Source organism: Solea senegalensis, linkage group LG11, assembly GCF_019176455.1.
Source record: "Solea senegalensis isolate Sse05_10M linkage group LG11, IFAPA_SoseM_1, whole genome shotgun sequence".
Lineage (NCBI taxonomy): Eukaryota > Metazoa > Chordata > Actinopteri > Pleuronectiformes > Soleidae > Solea > Solea senegalensis.
The window spans coordinates 20,972,213-20,997,932 of record NC_058031.1 but is presented as its reverse complement, the minus strand read 5'-3'; the positions used below and the strand labels follow the sequence as shown (position 1 = coordinate 20,997,932).

General features: G+C 39.6%; 1 protein-coding gene across 2 annotated transcripts; it reads right to left on the bottom strand.

The window, feature by feature from the left end:
• Positions 1 to 3,609: 3,609 nt before the first annotated feature.
• On the bottom strand, positions 3,610 to 24,797 carry LOC122776753 (protein shisa-like-1a). Of its 2 annotated transcripts, none has more exons than XM_044037440.1 (4): positions 24,480 to 24,797; positions 8,194 to 8,398; positions 6,351 to 6,564; positions 3,610 to 3,910 (listed from the first exon to the last, which is right to left on the bottom strand). In XM_044037440.1, the coding sequence occupies exons 2-4, from the start codon at positions 8,258 to 8,260 to the stop codon at positions 3,610 to 3,612; spliced, it is 582 nt and encodes a 193-aa protein (XP_043893375.1). In that variant the 5' UTR covers positions 8,261 to 8,398; positions 24,480 to 24,797. The 2 variants fall into 2 exon arrangements, with proteins under 2 accessions (XP_043893375.1, XP_043893376.1); XM_044037441.1 differs by having other exon boundaries at positions 24,525 to 24,797.
• Between the last annotated feature and the right edge of the window lie 923 nt (positions 24,798 to 25,720).

Genomic DNA, 25,720 nt, shown 5'->3' with positions numbered 1-25,720 from the left:
TTTGTAGCAACTCAAAATGAGTGTACTGGTTCATTCATTGATAAAAATAGAAAGACAGAAACATTGCCTCTGAACATAATCCAGCCAGTAATTACATTTGCTACCACAGAAGAATTTGGAAAACAGTTAAGTTGTATATAAACATTATTTCCAGGAGACAGAGTGGCACTGGGGATATGTGGGAAATGTTTTTTTTTAATGTAGATGAACATTTTGAATGTTTTTTATAGTGTAAAAGTGCGGCGTAACAAATGCATCGGATCTTGTGAAATCAGCTGATCATTGATCGTTAATTTTAAATAATTAAAAGAGATTATTTTTGATGCCGAGCATATTTGCGAATCTCCCATCATGCACAACAGGTTCTCAAAGCCAAAGTTCTTCTGCTAATGCACTGCTGATCATTAACTGCAAACACTATTTCAAATATGTAACAGGGTGAACAGGAACATTTTCATTACATTTCTGGCCAAGTTGGCAGCAGAGATACTTTGACAGCGGTGACAAGCCGTCATCACCAACACAATTCTTGTTAAAGCACCGTGTTTCCTCCCACCAGTTAATATGTGAAGACTGAAGAGTAATTTAAAGCAGGAATTACTGCATGTTTTGTTTTGCCCATTGTGTAAAGAGCTATTGCCTGAGCAATTCAACTGCAAAAGTGCCCTATGGTACCAGTGATTTGGAATCACTTTGAGTCAGGTCAGGTTTATGGTCCTGTGTGGATCTGCCTGCAGGGGTTGGGCAAACCTAGGCCAGTGCCCACGTCATGTTCTATTAAAACAAAATATCTGACCTTCAAGTAGTGTAAACAACATCTCTGCTATTGGAAACCTGTCTCTTTTTATAAAGCATAGGCAGGCATTTTGAGATGTAGGAGAAAGCACAGGCGTTGTATTATTATTGTATGATATTATTAAGGACATGTCTCTGTTCCACTCAAAAGTCCCAATAATTATATCAACTGTTCACACATGATATGTTCCTACTGTAACTGCCTCAAAATTTCGAAACCTTTTATAGAAAAAAGCATAATCCTCTGAGCTGTAGCTGCCTTTAAGTGTCCAATAAAGTGAAGATAAAACATGATATCTGGCTCTGCAGAGCCTTTGCTCCGAGTTCTCTAACTTGGATCACACAACCTTTGGTAAGAGTTTCTTTTATTTGTTCAGATTGAAGCGGATACATTTTAATAAAGGTTATCCAGAAAGACATAGTTATACGTTTCCAAATCTGCCCACACTGAGTCCCAGCAGATCTGCAGCAGTTCATATTTACCAGCATGCTAATGTAGGGACATGGTCACCTGTTCTCCCACATCCTCAACTCCAATCTGTGCCTTTTCTTAAGTAACAGAAGATACATATAGAGAAATCATTATTCGATTTGCTCGTCAGGATTGCTCAGCTGCACTGGTAAACATTATTGCTGGATTCCTAAGTTAGTGTGAGAGCAGGGGTTTTTTTAGCTGCTGCTGCACCAGCTGAGTGACTTGACCCCATCTCTGTTTACGTTTGGCCAGCAGATGTTCTACTGAGTGGACCCAGTTTTCTGAGCCATTACCCTGCATCCTCTCTGGGGATTAAGATCTGTACCCTCGCAAATAAACTTTGGCCCTTTCATGACACACTGTGTGGGCAACATATACTGTGGTTTACATGCACTATCACCCAGAACACATTTAAGAAGTGCAAACCGTCTCTGGATTTTGAGAAGACACGAAGAAACAGGCTTAGTCTAATCTTGCCCCAGAAACTGCGTGTGACTGAATTTAGCTCCTTGCATCTGTCACTTTTTTATCCCAATATGAATGATTATCCAAGAATATTTTTATCTCAGTAAAAATGTTGTCCTGTTTCATAAAAGTTACAAGAGATATGATCATTGCACAGCGCCATCCATGCATCCTGTAACAGTTTCCCCTCACCATTATCAGCATGAATTACTCTGGTGTAACATGAAAGCAGTGGCATGATCTCATTTCCTCGGCCCACTTTGTCAATGAACACTATACTGAAGTTTCCCACACCTTTTATGGACATTCTGTGGATAAAGGCTAGGGAGCTGCCAGTTACAGGTCAGTGTTGCCAGTCTAGGATTGATGAGTCCTTTCATACTGTACTGACTTCATGTCTAATGAGGAGGCTCCATGGACATGTCCAGTCTTAATTAACTGCAATTCCAACGGCAGAGTATCCCCAGGTTCCTTCACCCTTGCTTCTATGCCTATGGCTCCCACTGTCCACGCTGCTTGTGCAAGCTATTTGTCAAACCATTGTCCGCATTAAATTATCATGACCTGAGAGAGATGTCTCGCTCCGGCGAGGGACTCTGAGCCCCAGTCAGACAGATATAGGGTGCACAGTGTCTGAGACACAGAGCTGAATGAAAAATTGACTGCACAAAAAAAGTAGGTTTGTTCAGACTGAGCTTTATGATTGTGTGGCCAGATTATGAACGCCTGAACAATGGCGAACAAGAGAGTTCCCTGTGACTGCTGTGTGTTATAGTTCACCCCTGAGGTTGTTAATCACTTTGTACATTTCACAAACAGTCACAGTCGACACCTGTGATTGCTCTCAATGGTAATCAACAGAAGAACCTGAAAGAGCAGCAGATGGTGTTTTTCCACAGAAATTCCATGAACAATTTCTTCTGTGTCTCTCCTGAGTCAAGTCTTTCCAGTTAAATATGGGTTAGGGGCTCCTTTCAGACAGTGATGCTCTCTCATTATTCTGTTCTTTTCTTATCATTAATAATGACAGCGCCCTAATGAGCCAGCCAGACTTAAAATCATGAAAATGTGTCCTGATACAAGATTGCATTAGTAGATTATCAAGTTGATATTGAGGTGGTGCTGCTATTTCAAGTTGAAAGACAAAATTGAATCAGAGGCTTCTCAGAAAATTATCTTTTGTGGGTGGAAGGGTTCTTAAAACACACTTTTTTGTGTCTTGTGTGTGCTTATGTGCATATATTAAGATTCAATCAAGAACTGGAGTGAATGAGGAGTCTGGTGTCTGATGTCTGGGCTTTCCTCACTGTTGGTTTTGGGAAATATATGCAACAAATGCCCTAAATTATTATTTTAGACAAACGGGTATCCTGCCACGCAGCTCTCCGTGTAACAACTCACAAAGACAATAGGGCAGCAAGAAAATGAGACACAAAAAGAAACAATGTGAAGCATTAAGAATTGAGTAAAATAACAAGTTTTTCGTTCACTAAAAATTTTTTTTTTAGTGTAACACTTCCCTGCTGGTTTGTCTTAACATGTCAGCATTTTAATACATGTTCATCATGAATGTTTGAAAGAAATTTGAGACATTTTTGTATGTTTAGTGATTTTAAACTGCCATGAACACTGGGCATTTGATGTGCTTTGAACAATATTGTGAAAAATGAGTACCAGTAACTAAAAATAAATAAACTCATATCTTTATCCTCCACAACATCTTTCATTTATAAAAGATAATAATATAGGACAAATCCTCAAAGACTTCCCTCTGTGATGTAAATCTTTTTTCAGTATTTGCCGTGTCTTGTAGATTTAGAGTTGACACGTGCTACAAACTGCAGGTTGGCAGTCGTCAAACGACAGACAGTGACTCACCATGCGGTGGACGTGTTGTAGGGCAGGAGCGTAGGGCTGTGGCCCTCGTCACGGAGGCTGTGTCGAGGCTGGTAGTGGCTGGAGACCGTGGGTTGGGCTTGGGCTTCACCTTCCTCTGGCATGGACCTATGCCACTGGCTCCGAGCCTTCTTCAGCCAGCGTCCTCCCAATCCCCATTTCTCCAGGTAAACCCGACACAACTCATAGTTTATGGCTGAGTAGTAGAGAAAGTCCAGTGCCAGCAGCACCATGACAAAGAATCCATAGATCCACACACCAACCAGAGCTGTATAATTACTTTAGGAGACAGATAGCGAGTGTTAGCACAGTGAAATCTGGCAAACAGATGATAAACCCAACTCACACACTCTAAGCTGCCATCCAGACACCCTCAAGCTGGGTCTTTAATGCCCAGAAGCCATGATGGAGCTGCCAGGTGTGAATTTTGCGTGTTCATATGACAAGACCAAACATTTACCAAATGCTCCCACAACAAGAACTAAAACCTCCATCTGTCCTTTTTGCTGTTTTCATAAATGATTCATACTGTAGCTGGACAAAGAATTTTGTTTGTGAAGAGACCTTTTAATTATTTTTCTTTCGCTTCTTCACAAAGCCTTTGAAAATTGGTGTGCCTTGTTTTCATTTGTCATATATTTTCTCCATCCATTACATAATCCAGTTTTGATTTATGTAGTGCAAATATTTACTTTTTTACTCAGCCCACCCACATCAATAACACATCAAGGTAAATCAGAGGAAACATGATCAGAAAATAGCTTTGGCTAAAGTAGGCCAACCAAATCATTCTGAATGTGAAGTTTTAGTTAGCAATTTATCACACAAATAGAAAATGAAACTATCATGGGTGATCATTATAATGAAAATATATTGATAGACGGAGATGATACTACTTGGATGTCCATCTTTATGTCAGTAAGTCAAGTGAGTCTGCATCTGTCTGACAATCTGTTCACCACAGCTGCCTCCATCTTGCCCTATCCCTCGTGTCCTCTTCTGTTACACCGACTGTCAAGTTCTCCTTCACAACATCCATGATCCTTTCCTGTGGCCCTCCTCCTTTCCTCCTGCCCCACAGCTCCATCTTCAACATCCTTTGTCCTGTATAATCAGTATCCCTCCTCTGCACATGGCCAAACCATCTTATCCTTGCCTCTGAAAATCATTCTTGAATTACTTTTGTACTTTTCTCATTTCTGTGAACATTGCACTTCTCTCAAGTTAAGTAAATGCAAGCCATATGTTGTGTGCAGTGTGCACAATCCTTGGAGGGATCGATCATAAACACACAGCAAAAATTAACATTAGCTTTCTCAGAGCAAAGCAATTGATTTGCTGCCAAAATTGTGTGGCTTTTCTTGCTTTTTTCAAAAAAGAAAAATGTCTCAGAGGGATTTCTTTACTCTGAATCCATCCTGATTCTGCAACATTTAGCTTCTCTGTAACTAAATGGCAATGTATTATAATCCATTGACCTGTGAAACCCACACAGGCCAATTGCATTTGGTCTAACTCCTCACTGCTGTAAATTTCAAACTCTAATACTATTTTCACTATGAACTGTGAGTAAGGAGCAGAATAATGGCTGGTTTAACTCCCTTGGCCAGTGTTAAATATCAAAACTGCATTCCATCTTCCCTTCAGCTACAATCAAATAGTGGTTCAACAGGGCCATCTGACACTAAAATGAAATGTCATGTCCGGCTGCAGGGCAGTGTGTAAACCACCTCAGACAGAGGCATGCTGGGAGGGTGTTAGTACAAACAGCTGTGGTTTTGTCATCCGAACCTCCTACTGTTAGCTCCGACTGACAGAGATTAATTTTTCTGTTCACTCAGCTTATACCTGATCATCTTTCAATGACTATGTCTATATATTTATTGCCATTTTTTATTAGAATGTAGGATGTATTGAGTCTCCATGACACAGCCATGGTTATACTTGACAGTGTAGAATATCCACCGCTTAACACCTGCCTCAGTGCGCTATCACGCGGACACATCTAACTCACAAAACTGAATTGAGCCTCTGCTCCTCTCTGTGGTGGGTTTTCACGCTTTTGAAGGTGTAGATCAATGTCAATGAAATGCTCTGATGTGGATGATGGCAATAGATGTCAGGAAAGTGAACCATATGCGAGTCTGCAGACTTCATCTGATCCGAGGAAAAAAAATCACCTCTCTAAAACTGCTTGTTACAGCACATGCTTTCTTTTCCTTAGTTACGTCACAAAGGTTATTTTTTTTGGCCCATTAATCTTTTATCATAATTTGGTAGAAAACATGCATTATCTATGCCACGGCTTAGCCACTTTTTGTGTCTCTTTATTTCCCTTTTTTATTTTTTATATTGTTTCATGGAACATTATGCCATTTTAAGACTGTGAATACTGAACGCAAATATGGGAAGAGAGAACAGGGGAATGGCATGCACCAAACTGTCAAGCTGGCTGAGAGGCTCTGTGGGAACTTGCTGTTCAGGGAATTTGTGCCCATATGGTATTAGTCCTAAACAATAAGCTATCTGTACACTGTTTTAAAATACATTTGTTTTTTTTCCACATTTCAAGTTTCATGATATATTATTCCCAGTTTATATATTAGTTCTTTTTTGTTGTTTCTTTTCCTTATATTCCCCCCAAACAGACTAACAAGTACAGGACTGAGTCTAAATAGGAGCAGACAAAGTGTAAAAATGGGTTTAAAATACTGCTCACTTGTGTGCATATCCATCTGAGGTGGTGGTGAGGTTGATCTGCATGACCATCTGGAACTCAGTCTCGTTGCAGCAGTACTTGAAGGCAGTGTTGTTGTGGTGACAGCAGAACATGTACGTCTTGATGTCAGAGAGGCGCGGGCAATGAAATCCAAAGTGGTAACGCCCCTTATGGTCAGAATACGGTTCACACACTCGGTAATGAGCTGAGAGAGCTGCAGTTTGGGGACAAAGACTACAATGTAAAATCCATTCAGAAATGATCAGGTAGAAGATGTTTCTGAGTGTGATACACTGTGTGGTGATAAACATCTTTTCATTCATCCCAAACAATCTGTAATCAGCTTATATACACTAGATGCCATAAATCCACATACTTATGAATGTTCAGCAGTGAACTGGCAATAAGGAAGTCGAGGCCTTTTAATGTCAAAAGTGGATCATCAAATCCTCTGCACAACTTAATGGGCCCTATTTAACATGTGGTTGTAATCACATAATCAGGGTAGTATAGTGCACGACATAAAACTGTATCCTCTGCAGAGAAATGCTCTCTCTTACTACCTGGAGAATCTGCCCCTATAAAAGCATTCTGGAGGTACAGCTCACTTTTAAAGAGAATGAGAGATGACACATTTGATTGCTTTATTGCCTAGTTACACCTAAAACACATCCACAATTTAAGAGACTAAGTAAAACCCCATATGTGCACAATCTTATTCCTAAATGCATTGTGCGTTAACCCAAGGTTTTTTTTTTTTTATAAAGGGTTATGGGGAACTCTGTGGAATCCCAAATCAGCAACAGCTGGTTCTGGAAACAAAATCGCTATAAACACACCCACCTGCTTAATTTAATTAACACCTCCTGACTTTAGGACACAGTTAACAGCTTGGATCTTGTGCCACAGTTTGTTTACAACCTGCCGTTTCAAAGAGCAGCCAACAACAAGCAACATGTGGACATTGGTCAATGCTCACACTTGATATTATACTTATTCAGTTGGATATTTGGCGACTTTTTAAATTAATTTGTATAATACATGCGTAAAGGTTGAATGGGACAGTTTAAGTACTAAATCCCATCAACTAAAGATGAAAACAGTCAATCATTTATCATTCTCTAATTGTAGCATCACAAATGTTGCTGTTTTTCATTTTTTTTTTATATATATCATTTTAAATGTAATATATACAAAACAAACAATTTGAGGCTGTCAGTTTGAGCAGAATATACCACATGTCAATGACTCAGTATACATTTACCACAATAAAAGCATCTGAAAGTGACAGTTTGTAACAAAGCTTCCCTCCATCCCCAAAGTACATGTCCTTCTATCTACTTTATTGTATAATAATTGTATTATAATAATAATTTTTTTTCCTCTAGTTATTATGGGATAATCATTCAATCTTCTACGTGCTGCAGCAGCTGTGTTTCCCCCGCCAACACTCAATGCTCCTCTTCAACTTCAACCTTATGTTGCATGGCTGGGGTTTTCTGAAAATGCCTTTCAGTGTGTGGTGTGTTCTTCATTCTCCGCTTCAGAGCTATTCCAGCCAATTGCACTTTTTTGTTTGTTGTTAAATGTTTCTTAGTCCCTTGATGTAAAGTGTCTCTGACTTAACTTTTGGTCATCAGATGTAATTTTTCACTTGTATTCACTTCATTTTTGTTCACTAGTCTCAGTAAAAGACAGAGCCACACATTATTCTGAGGCAGACTGTGTAAAAACTGGTCGCCGCATGTCTAAGACAGACACACCCTGAGACTGTCATGAGCTTCTACCTCCTGCAGTGGAAATATTATGTGACAGGTAGATTTACTGACAAGAAACCACACACCTGCAGTGGACAGCAGGAGGAAAATGACCGTCAGGACATTGAAGGGCTGCCGGCTGGTGATAGTCATCTTCTTGTCCTCATGTAAGAAGAAGGAGGGAGGGAGGGAGGGAGGAAAGGGGAGATGCTTGGATTTAGCTGGATGTGGGCATCCTCTTCTTACTGGCAGCTCCTCTCACATGGCTGCTGTTTCTGGGATTCCGGACTCCTGATGGGAATATGACAACCAGGGAAAGAAAAGATTAAATTAGTAATTCTAGACGTTTCACAGCATGGCTTCTGAAATCTGTCCTTTTGGTTTACACTGTGGGATGGACTGAAACTGGCACTGGCACTTCATCAACACCAAATCCCTATTGTGAAAATTACTGCAGTGAATACTGTGTTGATGACCAAAAAGAAAGCAACTCTTTGAAAACCAGTTTTTCAACCAAATATAGATAACCTGGTTCCATTTAGTCAAATCCCTAAGAAACCAAGAGGCTCTTGAAAACCAAGCTCTTCCAAGAGCATCTTCTGTCCTAGCACTTACCTTACCCCCCTCTCCTGCCCTATGTCCTTCTGCACTTGGATCCACATCGGCACTCTCACCCTCTATCAGTCTACTGTTCCTATCTAGTGGAGTTCTTTCCAAGACTACTTCTATGTAGCTTTTTGCTCTTCTGTAAGTCGCTTTGGATGAAAGCGTCTGCTAAATGCTTAAATGTTAAATGTCATATATTAAAATATACTCATTTTCTGACTTTTATAAAATTAACAAATGTATAAATACAATAACACTACAATAATAATAAATAGATTTTATTTAACTATATGTTTAATGTATGGTGTTAGTTGAATAAGTGTTGTCCAAGGTTGCACAGTGTAGAATTGTTTTTTAGTGCACATAATAGTGAGGAGATATTTGCTGGTAAATGTATAACAAATTCCTGTTCCACCTGAGAAACACTGTGCATTTACGATTTCACCTCTGTTAAAGTCATCCGTCCACTAATGCTAATGGAGATTAATGGGGTGGCGACACGTTTTGCTTAGCCATGCTTGTTTCTGTTGTTCAGCAGATTTGTTCATTAAGCTGTGTAGCGTTAAGAGACTACAGGACACATAATGCAATATAGGGGTTGCCACGGTAACTCAGCATCCTCTTGTTCATGCAACTCCTTGGCATCCTCGCTCCTTAATAATACAAAAAGAACCCGAGAAAATTATATTATGGGCGAATAGGTCCTCTTGTAATTGTATGAAGAACTCAGTCAATAAAACATTTTAAACTGAAAGGTATTTGAAGCTCGAATCATTGGACAAAGCCAATGATGGAAAGTGTGTTTACGTTTAAGGAGCGGTGAAAAACAGCTGCCTTACTGTCAAATATTTTGTATCAAGGATTCACTCCTCAAAACCATTAAATCTGCATTTCTCAATTTAAAAACATGAGTCAATCTCAGCTGTAGCATCAAGATGTGCCTTTGAAAATGACCCTAAAGCCATCAAGGGCTTTAGAGGTCTGTATGTGCACAGAAAGGTAAATGTCGTCTCTGTGGAAGGAGCATGGAAACTATTACAAAACTTAAGTCCTGAATTATTGAGGAGTTTGACAGCAAAGTAGAAACCATAAATAAAAAGCATCAACAAGGTATGCCAAAAGCCTGTGGTCTGCTTCACCAGGGACGGTTGACATCAAGATGAATGTTGCATTCACCCTCTGCTGACTGTCCTATTTATTTATTTATTTATTTGAAAACTGTTTTGATGAATCCTGCAAGGCAGATTGGAGATAAATGGTTAAGTTATGTGTGGCGCAGCACTGTGACCTGCATGTGTAATCAGAATGGATTGAAAACCAAAGTAAGGAAAAGAAATGCTCATTATCGCTAAAAACCTACTTTCTCAAAAAACAATTCATATTCCACCAGGTCAGAAATGCGATGTCCATATACAGCATTAATTTATGAATTTAGAGTAGATGGTGATATCAGCAATGAGTGACATGAAAACAAGACAAGCTCAAATCTTGTTAGTCCTTTTTGTGTATGTTTATACCAGCTGTGAGGAGATTTGCTAAGAATTCTCGCAGACTGATATCCAGAACCTGCTCCAGATTGTGGTTGTTCTTATATCTTTAAAATACCAAAGGATAAAACAACTGTTTTGATCAGTTCACAATAAAGAGTAACATATTCAACGCAGCACTGGTGTTAAAGAAGGAATTACGCCAACATGAATAACCCACGAGGATGTTAAAGGTTTACACCTTTACATAAAGCACATCTTCTCATGTTGTTCTTAGTTTTTCTCAGTCTGACTGTCAGTTTTCTCCACAGCTAACTCATATTCTTACATTACATTGGCGGCAGGGTGGCACAGTGGTTAGTAGTGGTTAGCACTGTTGCCTCACAGCAAGAAGGTGCTGGATTTGATTGGGTTTCCTCCGGGCTCTCCACTTTCCTCCCACCTTCACATGTTAGAATGTTAGACAGGTTTCTTTTCCTTTGAAACCCCCCAATGTCCACAACTGTGATCAGACCTGAGACTTAAAAGAGTAATGAGATTCTTCCTGAGTCAACAGACTGACACTTACTTGGACCTATGATCCAAAGAGAATATATATTAATTGTGTGCATTATTTCAGATGCAGCTTCTACTTGGTTATGAATATGGTACGCACTCATGTGAGGCCAGGTTTTATTTTGTACACTTATGGGGATAAACAGTATTAGAGTATTGGAAGAAAACTGAAATGGCAAACACGTTGGAGAATCCCATTTAGTTCAGTTGCTATGTTTGTCACTGTTGTTGTACCTGTTCCAGTTCCTGCTCGTTGCCATGTTTTTTTATGTAACAGCACAGACTGATGGGTTCACACGATCAGACCACTACACTAAACGTTACCATGGATCACATGGACATAATATATATGTGGCGCACAGCAGGCTGTTTCTCCTGGAGTCTTTAAAGCATTTTAGATCAGAAAAGCTGTTCCCGCTTCAGAAATTCAGGCAGCCGAGTTCCCAGGAGACTTGTTAGAGTGGCATTTTATGTATTTTTTTTCCACTCTTTTTACTTCTGGTGAGAGCTTCAGTGTACCGTCAGATGACAACATGTGCAGTGCGGTGAGGGATTCCCATCCTCTAAAATCCAAACACAAGATGACTGCTCTTCTTTTCTACAGCTGTAGTCTCTTACTCGGGACATTATTTCGTCCTCTCACATTACCACATGAAGGAAAATCATCGTCATATTACTCCCTGTGCTACAAAGGCCATAAAGGGCCAAAGTTCACTCTATCACAGCATTGGAGTTGTTTGCAAAGAGGAAGTCAGTGTGAAGGTTTTGTGCAATGAGCCTGGCGGCAATGAATCAGAACATGTACTGTAAATATACAGACGTGCACACACACAGTGCTTTGCTCCCTGAGACTGAAAATAGAACACACTTCCTGGCTGCATGCATGTTAACACAGATGGAGAGTTTAGTTATGTGCCGTTTATGACTGAGATCACAATAAAATATACATTAAGACTATGTCAGCTCAGTGCTAGCACTCTAAGAATATCTCAAAAAAAAAAAAAGAAGACACTCCCTCGGGTTACTAAAAGAACACACAGCTTGTTTATTTGCCTACATGTTCCTCACTGTTGTTGCCCATGAGTGGAGAAAAATACTTAGTGACCAATTACTGCAGCAACCACTATGAATCCAACAGCACACTTTCTACCACAGCTCAGCAGGAGACCCAAATCTGTCACAGCTTTGATGAAGGAAAGTGTAGTGGGAGATTTTTTGGGTTTATGCACAGTGATAGGCTGGGACAGTCTCATGAACATTCTGGACCAAGTCCCCCTTTTTTTGTTCAGGCTTTCATTTCAGAGACTATGGCTTGTTTTTATGCTTTTTAAAAAAAAAAAATAATCATAATTTATGTATTTTTGGGCTGCTATGTCTTTTTAATCGTGGAGGCTTTTAGGCCAGGAAAGACATTCTCTATGTGCAGCTGAACTTCGTTTTCAGAAGAGTCACAAAACCTTTCATTACCCCTGTCATTGATAATTCACTCTTGTCACCTCACAGGCCATTTGTGATTGGTGTAGATGCAATTAGTTTTTGACAAGTTGAAGTGGACAAGAGTCTTGGATTCTGTGCGTGACGTTGACATGTGAGAATTGAAGACTGCGGAGCACTGTATCTGATACAATTGGTTTTCTTTTTCCTGTCTATATTATAGTAATCTCTTCTAGTGGTGTGAAAACTGGAACTGGCTCACATCAATGTTGCAAATGTTAATTAGCCTGATATAGATTAGTTGTTTTGAGTTAGTGCACGCTACAACCTAGGGCTGCCAATAATTCCTTTTTTCTATTGATTAATCCATAGAACATTTTATTATTTGTATTTATTTTATGGATTTATTATTTTAAGCCACTGATTTTCCTTTGCACTGCACTGGCACTGTGTGCCATGAGGTTTTTTTTTATTCCATCTGAAGATTCACAATGTACAAAACACATTTTTCTTTTGTTCTTGGGCTCTCATACTTTTCAGGGTTTGAGGAAATGTTACCGTGAATCAATCAGTCTGACCACACATCACAATTTTGTCATTTCCATTTTTTAGAGTCTAATGTGTGCTAATGTTATAACTACAAGAGTAACATTCAACTCAATTCAGTTTTATTTGTATAACGCCAAATCATAACGTCAATTAGAGAAAAAATGCATCACCTCCTCCTTTATGACATCAATCATCCCCTATTAGTTCCATTTCCTTTCTGCACCCAGACTCATGTTGGTGATACACATCTTCCTGTATGTCAATGCTCCTTCTTTGCCTTATTATTACGTTTTTGGCTTTAAACAAATACACAAATACATTCCTTGTTGCTTCACTCACACATTCTTAATCCATGTTAATGTGTATTATCCATCCCATTGGTCCACGAGCATCCAAAATTGGTACAGTTTAGAGATGAGATTCCCACTTCGTACAAGGGATGAGTGCACACTAACTAATGACTGCATCTCATATCTGGTCTGCTCCAAACACTGATGAGTGTTCTGCTGAAATGAGCCCTGTGCCTAACTGACACTTATTTTGACTGTCATCATAATAAATTGGGTCTCATTAACTTTTGATGACATTACAGTTTCACTCAAAAAAACCTACTGTGTTCCATTAGGATATGAGCCCGTGTTGGGAGAGTCAGAGTCGTTCAGGCAACTGAAGACATGAGGCAATAGGAAGTGGCTAATGGTTGGTCATGTCACAATATCACAACACTAAAAACTGAAACCTGAAACTGAATCAACCATGGTGTTAGAGGTCAAGTTAATTTCATGTCATGTCATTTGTTCAATGTTTTCTACTAACACTTAGGAGTATCAGCTTTTACAAATCACAGTGATCAGTGATAATTCAGAATGCCACCAGTTCCACATTATTTTCAATCTGCTGTTATACTAAGTTGTCAAGTTCAGTCTGAAATTAACTGATGAAATCACAAAAATATAAGGTTAATAGCTCAGCAGCTGAAAATTACGCCCTCAATCAAAAGTGAGTGAGTGCTTTGATTTCATTATGAGTGGTAGTTTCTGGTTTGATGTCCAAGTAAGTATCATATCATATTTGCTTAAATCAGTAACCACAGTCTTTCTATACACTTAACCCAGCCATGCATCACAGGAGCCCCAGACTAAGAACAACAACAATCAGGGTTCTTCATATCTGGCACACATGACTACACACATTGTCCTGCAAATGAGCTTGTTGAATGAGCCACCAAACAAACAAAGACACAAATGTTCTCTCCTGATACAACTGCTAAACATAAGAAAAAAAACATAAACTCCCTAAACTCTCTTTGGCATTAGATTTATCTCTTTTGGCTTCACCAAAAACATCCATCATGGACCTTCAGTGCCAGATATAACCCCAGACTCCCGCTTCAAAGGCTGCGACATGCAATGCAATGTAATGGTTTGAATTGTTGTATTGAGTATTGAAGGGGGAAAAGTCCAACAGACATTACATGGAAATGTATTGACCTGAAAGCTTTTAGAAAGAACATTTTTACAATAACACAGGACCTGCTGTGTCAAGACAAAGTTAAGTAGCTCCATATTGAAGGTTATTCAAATATATCTTAAATTTAAATGTTAGAAGGTCAATTATCCTCATAGTCAGTAAATGCAGGTCACCACTATTAAAAACTGCTATTAAATTTGTATTTGTATCACTGAAAGCAGCAGAGCTTAACATAAATCTGACTGATGAATAGAGCATCTGCCTTCATGCATATGATCAGTCACCTGAATAAATTTTCCTGATCCAATATTCTAAATAAAGCGCAGACGCAGTAGCGATAGCAGCAGGCTTTGCTCTCGTGGCTTGATATTGCCTGGGATGTTTACCTCAACCAAAATAGAGGGAAGATTGTAACATCCAAAAATTAGCACACACAATATGGTGAATGCAGTGAGTACTCGACCTAAAAAAAAAAGAACAAGAAGCCTGCACATGAATAGTACTGCACGGTTGCCATAGAGCTTGTTGTGGAGCGTTTGGCCAACATGGCAGCAGAACAGGCTGCGCTGTTGTGCAGTGCAGACACCTACAGTAGCTGAATGGGTGGTCTGTTTCTACTGTTGGCTTCATAGTGGTTTGTTAGCTTAATATAAGCAGGAGATGTGAGCGGCGCTGTAATCAAAGTTGATCTGCTGCAGGCTTGCTGTGTTTGTACCTGCTGAGAGCTGTCATTTTGATGGAAATCGCTGTCTCCTCCTTCAATTTGTCTCACACCCTTAATTTATCACCAAATTGGATCCCAAATGCTGAAGGAAACAAAACAAAAGTACCCTCGCCAGGTTTTCTGCAGGGTTTGCTAAAGTTAAAGCTAACACATTTTAATATCACTATAATTGTGTATAGCTGAGGCTTAGTCATCATGCTTTATAATTATTTATTGATATCATTACTAAATTGCTAAATCTACACTGTACTGATCAATACTGATTTTAAAAATCACAAGAAAAGAAGAATATTCATATACCCTGATCAAATTTTTCAAAAGAAAACATTTAGTTGATAGCAGAAGGCTGAAAATCCATCTGGATATAAATCTCATCACAACACTGGTTCTGGTTCCTAACAGATCTCAGTAATGCTTATTTCACTTAACAACACAGCTCAAGCCTCAATGTTGAATAATCATCTAATATCAAAACTGCAGAAAAAAAAAGATCTGATTTCTTTTTAAAGACCAGAGATATTTGTATCCTATAGTCGCTTGGTAGAATGCAAGTATATTCATGAGCAGATGAATACATAATAGTGCACATTCTTCAGTGAGGGAGAGGCGGCTAATAATGCAGCTACTGGAGACTGATATGTTGATTTTGTTACATAATCAAGCTCTCAAAGTCAGCTGGGAGTCCCATCTAATAAAATGCAAATCTACAGAACAAGAGCTGGTTTAAATATACTGCAGTATAATATTTTTATTAACTTTTTTTTTTTTAACTTTTATTCTTGAGCTTGGAAACAACACTTTGACAAAATGTCACTGTTAAATTACATTAGACTGCTGCTCAGACAGACGATATCACACTAGGCTTTGAGAAATTCTGATGGACTTTTCACAATTTTGTCTTAAACCTTCCAGGAATTCTATGGAGGCTTTGTGAGTCAACACACCTGCACTTTGGCACCTAAATTTAGTTTTCTTTAGTGTGGCCGTGAAGGATGAAGGAAACATGAATCGTTTTGAAGGGGGGGGGGTTTGGAAGACGTATACAGCAGACTGTTTTGTCTGTGATGCAGACAGATATGACAGTGTATCCTTAACAAAAGCAAGCAGTGTTTGTTATGATTTGCTTTAACACTCCTCTCTTTGGCTTCAATGGTTTCTCTTGGACAAGTTCCCTGTCATCATCTGCTTGACCCTGAATTTAAAATAGCTCCTACTCTCAGACAAATAGCCCAGTGGGAAGATAGAAAAATGAAGAAATATTAAATCACAACACTGGACAGTGGTTTATGAACAAAAGCTGCAAATCATGTCCCAGTAGATTTTTAATCGTTGTTGTTTTCTCCATGACCTGTGTTAATATACTGCAGTCACACAGATCACAGAAACAGCAGGTAATACTGCACTAGAAGTATAAAAATGGGTAAAGTGGCTACTTTATTATGGTTGGACCCCATTTTCCCCTCATGGCATAGATTCATCGATGTGTGATTTGTTTGACCATGTTCCATAGGTGCTCCTTTGGCTTGAGACTGTGGAGGCCATTTGAGTTCAGTGAACTCATTGTCATGTTCAAGAAACCAGTGTGAGATGATCTGAGCTTTGTGACACGACATCCTGCTGGAAGTAGCCATCAGAATAAGGTTATTCTGTGGTTATAAAGGAATGGACATGGTCTGCGACAGTACTCATGTTGGCTGTGGTGTTTATACGATGCTCATTTGGTACTAAAAGACCCAAAGTGTGCCAAGAAAATATCCCCCACACCATTGAACCACCACCGCCAGCCTGAACCACTGATACAAGGCTTGCTTTAATCTTGTTTATGCCAATTCTGATTTGGCAGAAGTATGAGTGGAACTTTAGAAATAAAAAAGAATTTCTGTTGCATTCAAACCATTATCAAATGAATTCACACTATACTGATTAAGCCTATCAGCTTCACATGCCTCTATCTGTATAATGCACAAGCACTGACTGATGTTTTCTCAAGGTTGCAAATAGGTTGCTGGAGTATGACTGAAAACACAAAGAAGCATTTAGGAAAGGTTTTAGAAATCAACTATTCACACAAACACTCCATTACTCAGGTCTGACAGTACTACTTTACAGTTTCCATCCAACTGTCAAGGGAAACTTAGTTTTCACATCATACAAACTTTGGTAAATTAATTTCTGTTCATGAAGACAAAACCGAGGCAGAAACAACAAAAATCAGCAACAAAAATTACCAAAAGTTTCACTCTGCAGTTCCAACAATCAGTTGAATGGGTGCAACTAATTAAGTTCAGTAATATTCAACAATTATCTTGTGATTTACCTCATTGCGTTCAGAATCTTACTAAATGACTGTCTCTGAATTAAATAAAGCGTTGCTCATGTCGAACCACACTGTCTGAAAACATCAGTAGTTACGCCTTTTAATCCACTTTTACAATTATGTCTAATCCAAAAGTAGCTCAGTGAAAGTAGAGAGACGTGTGAGCTCACCCTAAGATAACCCACCCTGAATAAATCTGTCTTAAGAGATTTAACGCAACAAACCGCCGTGCAACTTAGCCCTGAAATAGCCATAACAGATACACTATGGAGACCTGGAAGGCACTCATACACCTTAAGGTCAAAGAAGTCACAGAGGGCATTAGTCAGAGACAGTCTCCCCATGAACTGCCAACAAACAAATGATGGCAGATAATACTCCAAACTGCTTCACATAGATAATGGTGTTTATATGGTCTATTAGAAAAACCTTAAAATGCAAGGAAGCATTTGTGATCTGGTCCATTTGTTGTTAGTGCTGTAGAAATGATGGTTGACTGGCTGTTATCATGGGATTGCACCTCATTAATGAGGTTGTCCTGCTTTTCACCCACAGAGAGGGGGAACTCACATTAGTTAGCAAGTTTGGCACATATTGTAGATGAATAATAACTTCCTCAAATGTCCTCAAATGCTCGCCGAATGCAAGTGACTTCAACTCTAAGCTCTAATGTTATAACTTTGGTGCTAAACGCTCTGAAGTTTCTCCTGAAAAGGTTTTGCTGAGCCGATTTCTGTGACTGGGGGATGTATGTTTTTATTAAAATTGTGGAGTTACCTGCTGTTATTCACTGATAATAAATGGGCCCGACTATTGTGTATATTTAAATGATTACTTATTATGAGAATTATGAGAGGGATTATAGTAAGCTATTACATTATATGGTGAATAAAAATAAATGCATAGTCATTTCACCCCTTAATGACTGAGGATTTATTATCTCTGTCAGCACAGTGAGAACATACAGTACATACACATATTTTTCAGTTCACACACATACATGTATACAGCTATACAGCAGTTGACTTACCCTGTAATATGCATTATTGAGTTTGAGTCATTTCACTGTGGAATGCCACTGGCTCAGTGGAAGCTGGCTTAAGAGACAAGAGCTCAATCTCCCAAAGATGCATTGCATTCATCCACATTCATGCTTCTCCTGTCTTATACCAATAGCAGCATCACTGTGTATTATGTTTTATTAATAAAGTCAGCACTATTGAAAAGATAAAACAGAATGAATGTTTTGTTTTTGTTTGCAGGAGGATGACAAACGTCAGAGATTTGCCCTGAGATAAGGCCCATGTGTGAATTTGTATTTAAGATAAAATCTGAACATTATGGCTGCAATATTCGTGATTGATTTTGTCTAATTGGTTCTGTTTTGTTTTTGTTTTTTTTAAATAACCCATTTGTTAGTGTCTGTCAAATGTTTCTTCATATTATTTATCATATCATTTATTTCACTCTCATACAAGCCTGCGATGTCAATTACGTTACATTTCAGAGCCCGAGAGCACTGATTTTTATGTATTTTGTCATAATTATTAAAGTAGCTGCCAATTATTTTCTGTTTAACGATTTGAATAACCTTTGCAGATGTAGTGATTAAACCGTGAATGATCTAAAATTAGCTAAAATCAATGAGACAAAAAGAAATGAGAGATTTTATATTTCTTTCAGAATAATTTAATGATCGTTAACTGTAAAACACAAAATAGATAAGATAATCCTTTATTAGTCCCACATTGTCGCAGCTGCAAAGACAGTAACGGTAATAAATAATAAATCTGCATTTCCACATCTATGAATGATACATGTAACCTGTGGTCTACTGAGAGCAGTGCTTGTTGTACAGTCTAACAGCAGCGATACCACTCCTTCTGACATTTAGGACGTTAAGTTTGTCACTGACGGAGCTGCCCAGTGCTGTGATGGTGTCCTGCAGGGGGGATGGGTGAGGTTGTCCATCATAGATAATAGTTGGCTATCAGGGCTATCATCCTCCTCTCTCGCACCACCTCCATTGGGTCAAGAGGGCATCTCAGGACTGAGATGGCTTTTTTTTCTTTCTTTTTTTTTAAATCAGTCTGTTCAGCCTCCTCTTGTCTGCTGTTCAGATGCCCCAGCAGAACACTCCAAAAAAAGATGGCTGATGTCACTACACAGTCATAATGACTCATAGTGAGTCCACAGTCCTGCATCTGTTCTCTGTACCCCTTGTTGTCATCATCTGTGATGAGGCTGACTGTTGCAGAGTCATCAGATAAATTCAACAGGTGTCAGGAGGAGGAGGAGCGGAATGAGAAATCCACAGTGTTCACACAATCCCGGGTCCTCACATACCGGGGGACGATTGGTCAACTAAGCCACAACCCAGGATGTGAGGTGGACATGCTCTCCAGCTTTCTTCAGTTTGTCCTTCAGAAGTGCTGGCTGTATGGGGTTGAAAGGACTGGAAAGTCATAAAAACATGATCCCCACAGTGCTTCTCCAGATCAGAAAGATCTCTGTCCTATATTCAAAAATAAGTTCAGGTCATTAGCCCACCTCTGATCTCATATAGCCTGGGAATCTAACTCTTTTGGCGCTTTTTCCATTACACACTTCCAGCACTACTCCGCCTCTACTCAACTTTACTTAGCTTGGCATCAGGCAGGTTGTTTTTCCAGATACCAGGTACTAACAAGCACCAGGTACCAGGGACTATCCCTAATGGAAAATCATGGAAGGAGTCTGGAGATTTAGGCATCTACAGACTCCGGACTACTATTCTACTGCAGCTGATCATCTTTCTCCTCTAGCTGTCCTTCCCCTCCCTGATCTTTCATATCAGCTCAATCCTTGTTTCCTGACATAAACACTCTTAAGGAGTCCAGGGTTTGTTGTTAGAGAAACACTGTACTGTCCTGGTGGGTGCAATGTTCTCTACTCAAAGGCTAGCATTTCTGAAAGAAATGTGGCTGAAAACGTGTGTAAAAGAAACCTTTGGTTGTAAAAATAATAGTACTTCTATGCTCAAAAAAACTGACAAAATGCTCATCTTCAGAGAGAAAAGACTTTCTGTGCCACCTAAAAGATTGTATGACTAAAGTGAGCATCCTGAAACTCTCATCCAGAGGTTGCACGCCCACATGTTCTTTCAGTCCTTTCACTTGCCACTCCTTGTTGACACTGTAGATGCATTTAAGCTTTTACCTCGACATGCTCCTCAAGTCTGGTGATAAAAGCCTTTCTTGTATATTGCAAGGCCAAGTCAAAGTGACAGAGGCTCCACTGCACCTCAGGCTCTGTGATCAACAGCCAGTGTCAGACATCAGAATTTGACCCTTCGTCCACTCCCACTGCATTTCAGCTGTCGCTCACATCTGCTCTCCTCTTCAGTAAGGGAGGTCAGTCAATTATATGTGGAAAAAGCTGCTAATAACTGCAAATTTCAGTTTCAAGTATTTTCTCCCTTTGTATCTTTATTTTATCTGAATCCCATTTTGCTTTTTACTCTGAAATACATTTAAATGAGTTCTTACGTCTTTGTCAGTGGAGCTCTGTGCAGTACTCACTGTACCGTGTGGGCTTTTTGCTTGTCTGTCGAAACACGAGGAATAAAACCTGGTGCCTCCAAAGAGCAGGATTTTCTTATTGTTGCTTGTCAGATTATCATAGACAGAATCAAAAGCTGTGTCTCTGCAGGCAAAGTGGCTAATTTGTGACAATATAACTTGCATAAGTTGTTTTGATCTCTGTGGCTTGTTGGAAAAAACAAATCTCTGCCCATGTGCATCTCTCTTTCTACTGCAAGACAAATCAGTTTAACAGTCTGTTGCTGTGACCGAAAATGAGTTTTTATCTGATGGCACACGTTGGGCCTATAAGGCGCACACATCTCTACAATACTAAAAAAAATGCCTCAAAGAAGAATGAATCAATGTAATTTGTCTTCCCTTTTTTGTTGACCAGAGATTCACATATACTGAGCAAACAACACATTAATATTCAAAACAGCTACTGGCTGAACCTGTGTCTGAATGTTAAGCGCTTGTTACTCTCGTTTCAGTTGCTTCACACAAGGAGGCAATGTGTTTCCTGAAGACACTGAAAACACCTTACAAAGACACAGCTCAAAGCAATGGAAGTACACATGTTTGAGGAGGAGGGTGAACATAAACGCACCAAGACTTAGTGACATTTAGACACAATGAAAACATCAAATGGCTTTAAGTGAGCAAAGATTAGAAAGTGCAGCCGTGTTTTTTTATTTTTTTATGTCTCTTCTGGCTTTTGCCGTCAGAATTGCTACAGTTATGCCCAGTGGGGTCGGGATGCATGAAGTTACCAGGAGTGAGCCACTGTTATTAGCGCTGACAGTATAATGGGCCAAAGTGCAGGATTTCTGCCTCTGGCATCTGATGTTTACAAAACTGAGGTACTAATGAGGCAGCATGAATGGAGAACAGAGGTTGTGACTGATGAGGGATCAGTCTGCTTAGAAGGTAAAATAACATTCTTTGTTATGTTCAGATGTGCAGGCGATAGTACGCCATGGTACACTTAGGGCTTTTTGGTGGATGTTTGAATTGCAATTGATCCCTGTTTTCAAATACTGCTGAAGAAATATAATCCAAAGAGCATGCAGTGCTATAATTAGGACCTTTCATACTGTTTATTCTGTATCCTGGAGATTAGGTCATATGAGGATTTTGCTCAATGAATTATTTTCTGAATTCTGGCCAAAGTAGTTCACCTGTGGCTGTCTGGGGTAACTGTGAGATGAGAGGCAGCATCCATGGTGGAGAGGTCACAGACCAACATACAGATACAAACAACTGTACATGCACGCATTTACAACTATGGTCAATATAACATTAATGAACCGAACCACAGTCTGCAGTACCTCCAGAAAACCCGCAACATTGAGTTGAGTTTAAATTAATAGCAGATATTGGTAAAACCATTGTGGGGCTGTGTTATAACAAAGCAAATGTTATTCAGTAGAATGGTATCTATTTAGTATTCTGTTTAGCGTAGTTCACAGTTTACTGTATTATTTAAAGCAAATGTACATGGATATACTGTATATGGCAACCAAAAGGTTACACTTTGAGTCAAATGTGTCTTGTGTTCCTGTGTGATAAATTGGGGACACACTTCAGTCTCACCATGGCCAAAGATAGACTCTGAAAACACAGTTTTTGTTTGTTCCCACTCATAAATATAGCTTACTAGTCTGCACTCTAATTCGTGAAGACATATGGCTGGATTCGTGATGGTAGTTAAACAGAAAATGCTGTGCGGTTTCATTCAGACTGTGATGCGTCCACGAGACGACGAACAGACAACGTTGTATTATTTTCAGCTATGTTCCTTTGACTTTAATGTTCAAGATTCAGGCACCTACACACTTTCCCTGCCAAAGGACTGTCCACATCTGCTGCCGCCAGCGACTCCGCAGTTTCAACACCAGTTTGATCATCTGCTCTGAATTGAAAGGCTCCTCATTCAAAAAGTTTCACCTTGAGGGTCTGTGCCAAGCCACTGGTCACGATGCCTCTCCCTGCTCCTCCTCTCCTGGTATGAGTGTGTGTGTGTGTGTGTGTGATGGGCTCGCTATATGTGCATGCATGTGTGCACCTGGAGGGAATGTGACAGTGCATGCTGTCTGCACCCATTAATGAGGGCACCTAGCAAACGTTAACTCCCTCTCAATGTCAACGATTCCTCTTAGTCAGGAAAAGTCGGTGAGCCACCGATGGACTGTCCATAACTGTCCCTGCGAGGCACTGCTGTCTCTGTGTGTGCATGTCTCAGACAAGGTGACACAGGAAACAGCCCTCTGCTGATGACTGATGGTTCCTGACCTCACTTATATTCATCCGCTCAAGTAGAGGTGCTTGTCACGCCATGACAAAAAACACGTAAAAGTCCAGACTAAACACAAGGTGAGGATGCACACTGCACTATGTTTCTGAAAGATTCTTTTTTTTTTTGTAAATGTTCACTTAAGCAGTTCTTGTGTAAACACATCCTGCTGCACAGAAATCAAAACATCATTGTCACTGAAATAAATGAACAGTGAGGCTGAGGCTCATGACAGCTCTCGTCTTTTTGTGTCATAACACACACAGTCCAGAATAATAACCCTTCTATGCCTCCACCTGTGTTTACACTCCAAACAGAGGCCACTGTTGCCAGGAGCTAGAGGCCAACCTCAGCGTCTCCAGGCACACGTATCTTATCCATGTTAAAAATGAGTACAAAATGTCTTTGTGACAAATTGAGAGAAGAATTGATTGGTTTCAAGGGGAACTGCGGTCACATGCAACAATTAAATACAGCCTGAACAAAGGCACAGTCCTTAAGGTGCTTGGGGGTAGTTCAATATTATATTTCAATATTACATTGTTTCAATATTTTTCTTGTTTTTCCCCTTTTGTGGCTGGATTCAAGTGTGAATAAGTTACTGTACTCAAATGATTAAAGGACGGTGCTCCTCTAAGAGTATAACAACCTCCAGTTCACATAAGAGAGACTGGATGCACTCACCATGGCAAAGAAAAAAGACTTTCTGTGCACACACATTTACACATGCACATTTGAGAAATGGTCACTGCCGTTCAATAGCAAAAAAAAACATCACAGCTGCTGCCCTTGGGCAAGTTTTCACAGGCACACAGGTGAGAAGAGAGGTTTTCACACAGGAGCAGGCTTTTGTGTGAATAAACAAAGGGAATCTCCTTTCTCTACTGCTCCTCTCTCCCCTGAATACCATCATGTGTCACCATACGTCTCCCACATGCCTGTTTCCAAGTTACCAGCAGTGCCGGCTGCCAATCTTGCTTAATTGCCTCCTGTGTAAAGTGACGGCTGCGGAGCGGCGAGGAGAGCGAGCTGTCCTCGCCTTTTTCTGGAGCTCACTTGCTGCTGCCTTGCCAAAAGAGAGACTCCACCTGGGTATCATACAGTTTTATTACAAAGTATATTAACCCACAGTAAAACTGACCAAACCAGCAGCCTGGAGACCGACTATTATATGAATGAAACATATATGAAATAAAACTGAGATAGTTTAATTTTGGGAGAGAAAAGCAGTGTACCACTGTAAGAAAATTGGTCTGTGAAGACATTTAATTCCAGTCCTCACAAGGACTGAATAGGAAATGAATTGTCAGAGATGACAAAGTAAAGAACAGCAGGTCAAACAATAACATTTGTTTTGGCCATTTCCTCACTAACCTTTTTACTTGAGCCCGAAGAAAAAGAAAAGATCTTCTCACTCACTCCTTCGCGGAGAATTCACCACCCTGTTGCTCCTTGTTCTCTCTTCCTTTGTTTTGTCTTCCTCACCAATAGATCCTCCTCATCCTCAGGACCAGGGATGGAATTAACAGCTCGTGAGGGAAGCCAGGCGGAAGAGAAAGAAAAGACACAGGAGAAGAAAAGAAACACAGTCTCCTTGCCCCTAAGTCCTCTTTGGCAGTGTATCCCCATCTGTCTAAGCACAGCAACTGAGAGTGAGTGAGACAGAGAGAGAGAAAGAGAGAGAGAGATGAAACGACACAGAGTAAGAGGGCGAGTGAGAGAGAGAGGGAGGGGGAGAGAGTGTGTGTGTATGTGTGTGAGGGTGATCCTCTATACTGTATGAGTTCCTGTTTATCTCTCTGTCTGTCTCCTCTGCATGCATTCCTTCCCGACAGAAGCCACGAGGTCAGCTGTTTTTCACAGTAACAACATTTGGTTCAAGAGACTTCCTTTTAGTTTGCCACTCAACTGCCCTCATGAGTGAAACCACACAGGCTTTTATGCCTTTATGTATTTTTTATTTTAATTTATTGAATCCTCCCTGTCTCTCTCTCTCTCTCTCTCTCTCTCTCTCTCTCTCTCACCCAGTATCGCTCTCCACACATTTAATTTTAGATGTGCACTGTACAGCTATATGAACAAACCAAAGTGATGTCATCCCCATATTGTGAATACCAATGCAGATTCCATGCATTAAGAGAAGGAAGGAAATAAATGCAACATTAACTGATTAGCTTGATGGAAATTAATTATTTACTCATTAAAACAATCATTTGTGCAGCATGCCATGCATGTGCAAGCATGTTTTTGCTCTCTGATCTGCAACAGTGCATTAGCCAAGACATTACCAGACACATACATTATACATTATAAAATAGTATTTGGAAGTAGATGCTTTATGTTTTTATGATGCAACATGTTACTTGCCAGTTGCCTTTTTTTGCAGTTCTAGTTATTTAAACATTATAAAAATAAATATTAAAATAGTTCTTGCAGGTATGCACTCAAATCTCAAATGTTTCATTAGCAATTCATAGATGAAATAGTTAATAATCTTATAATTTAACAAAATAGATTAACTGATCATGAACTGAAAATGATCATGACATGACTTGGTCGATGATATTTTGTTTTGACTGTGTTGTACAGGACAAGTAGTGCATGAATATTGGTTT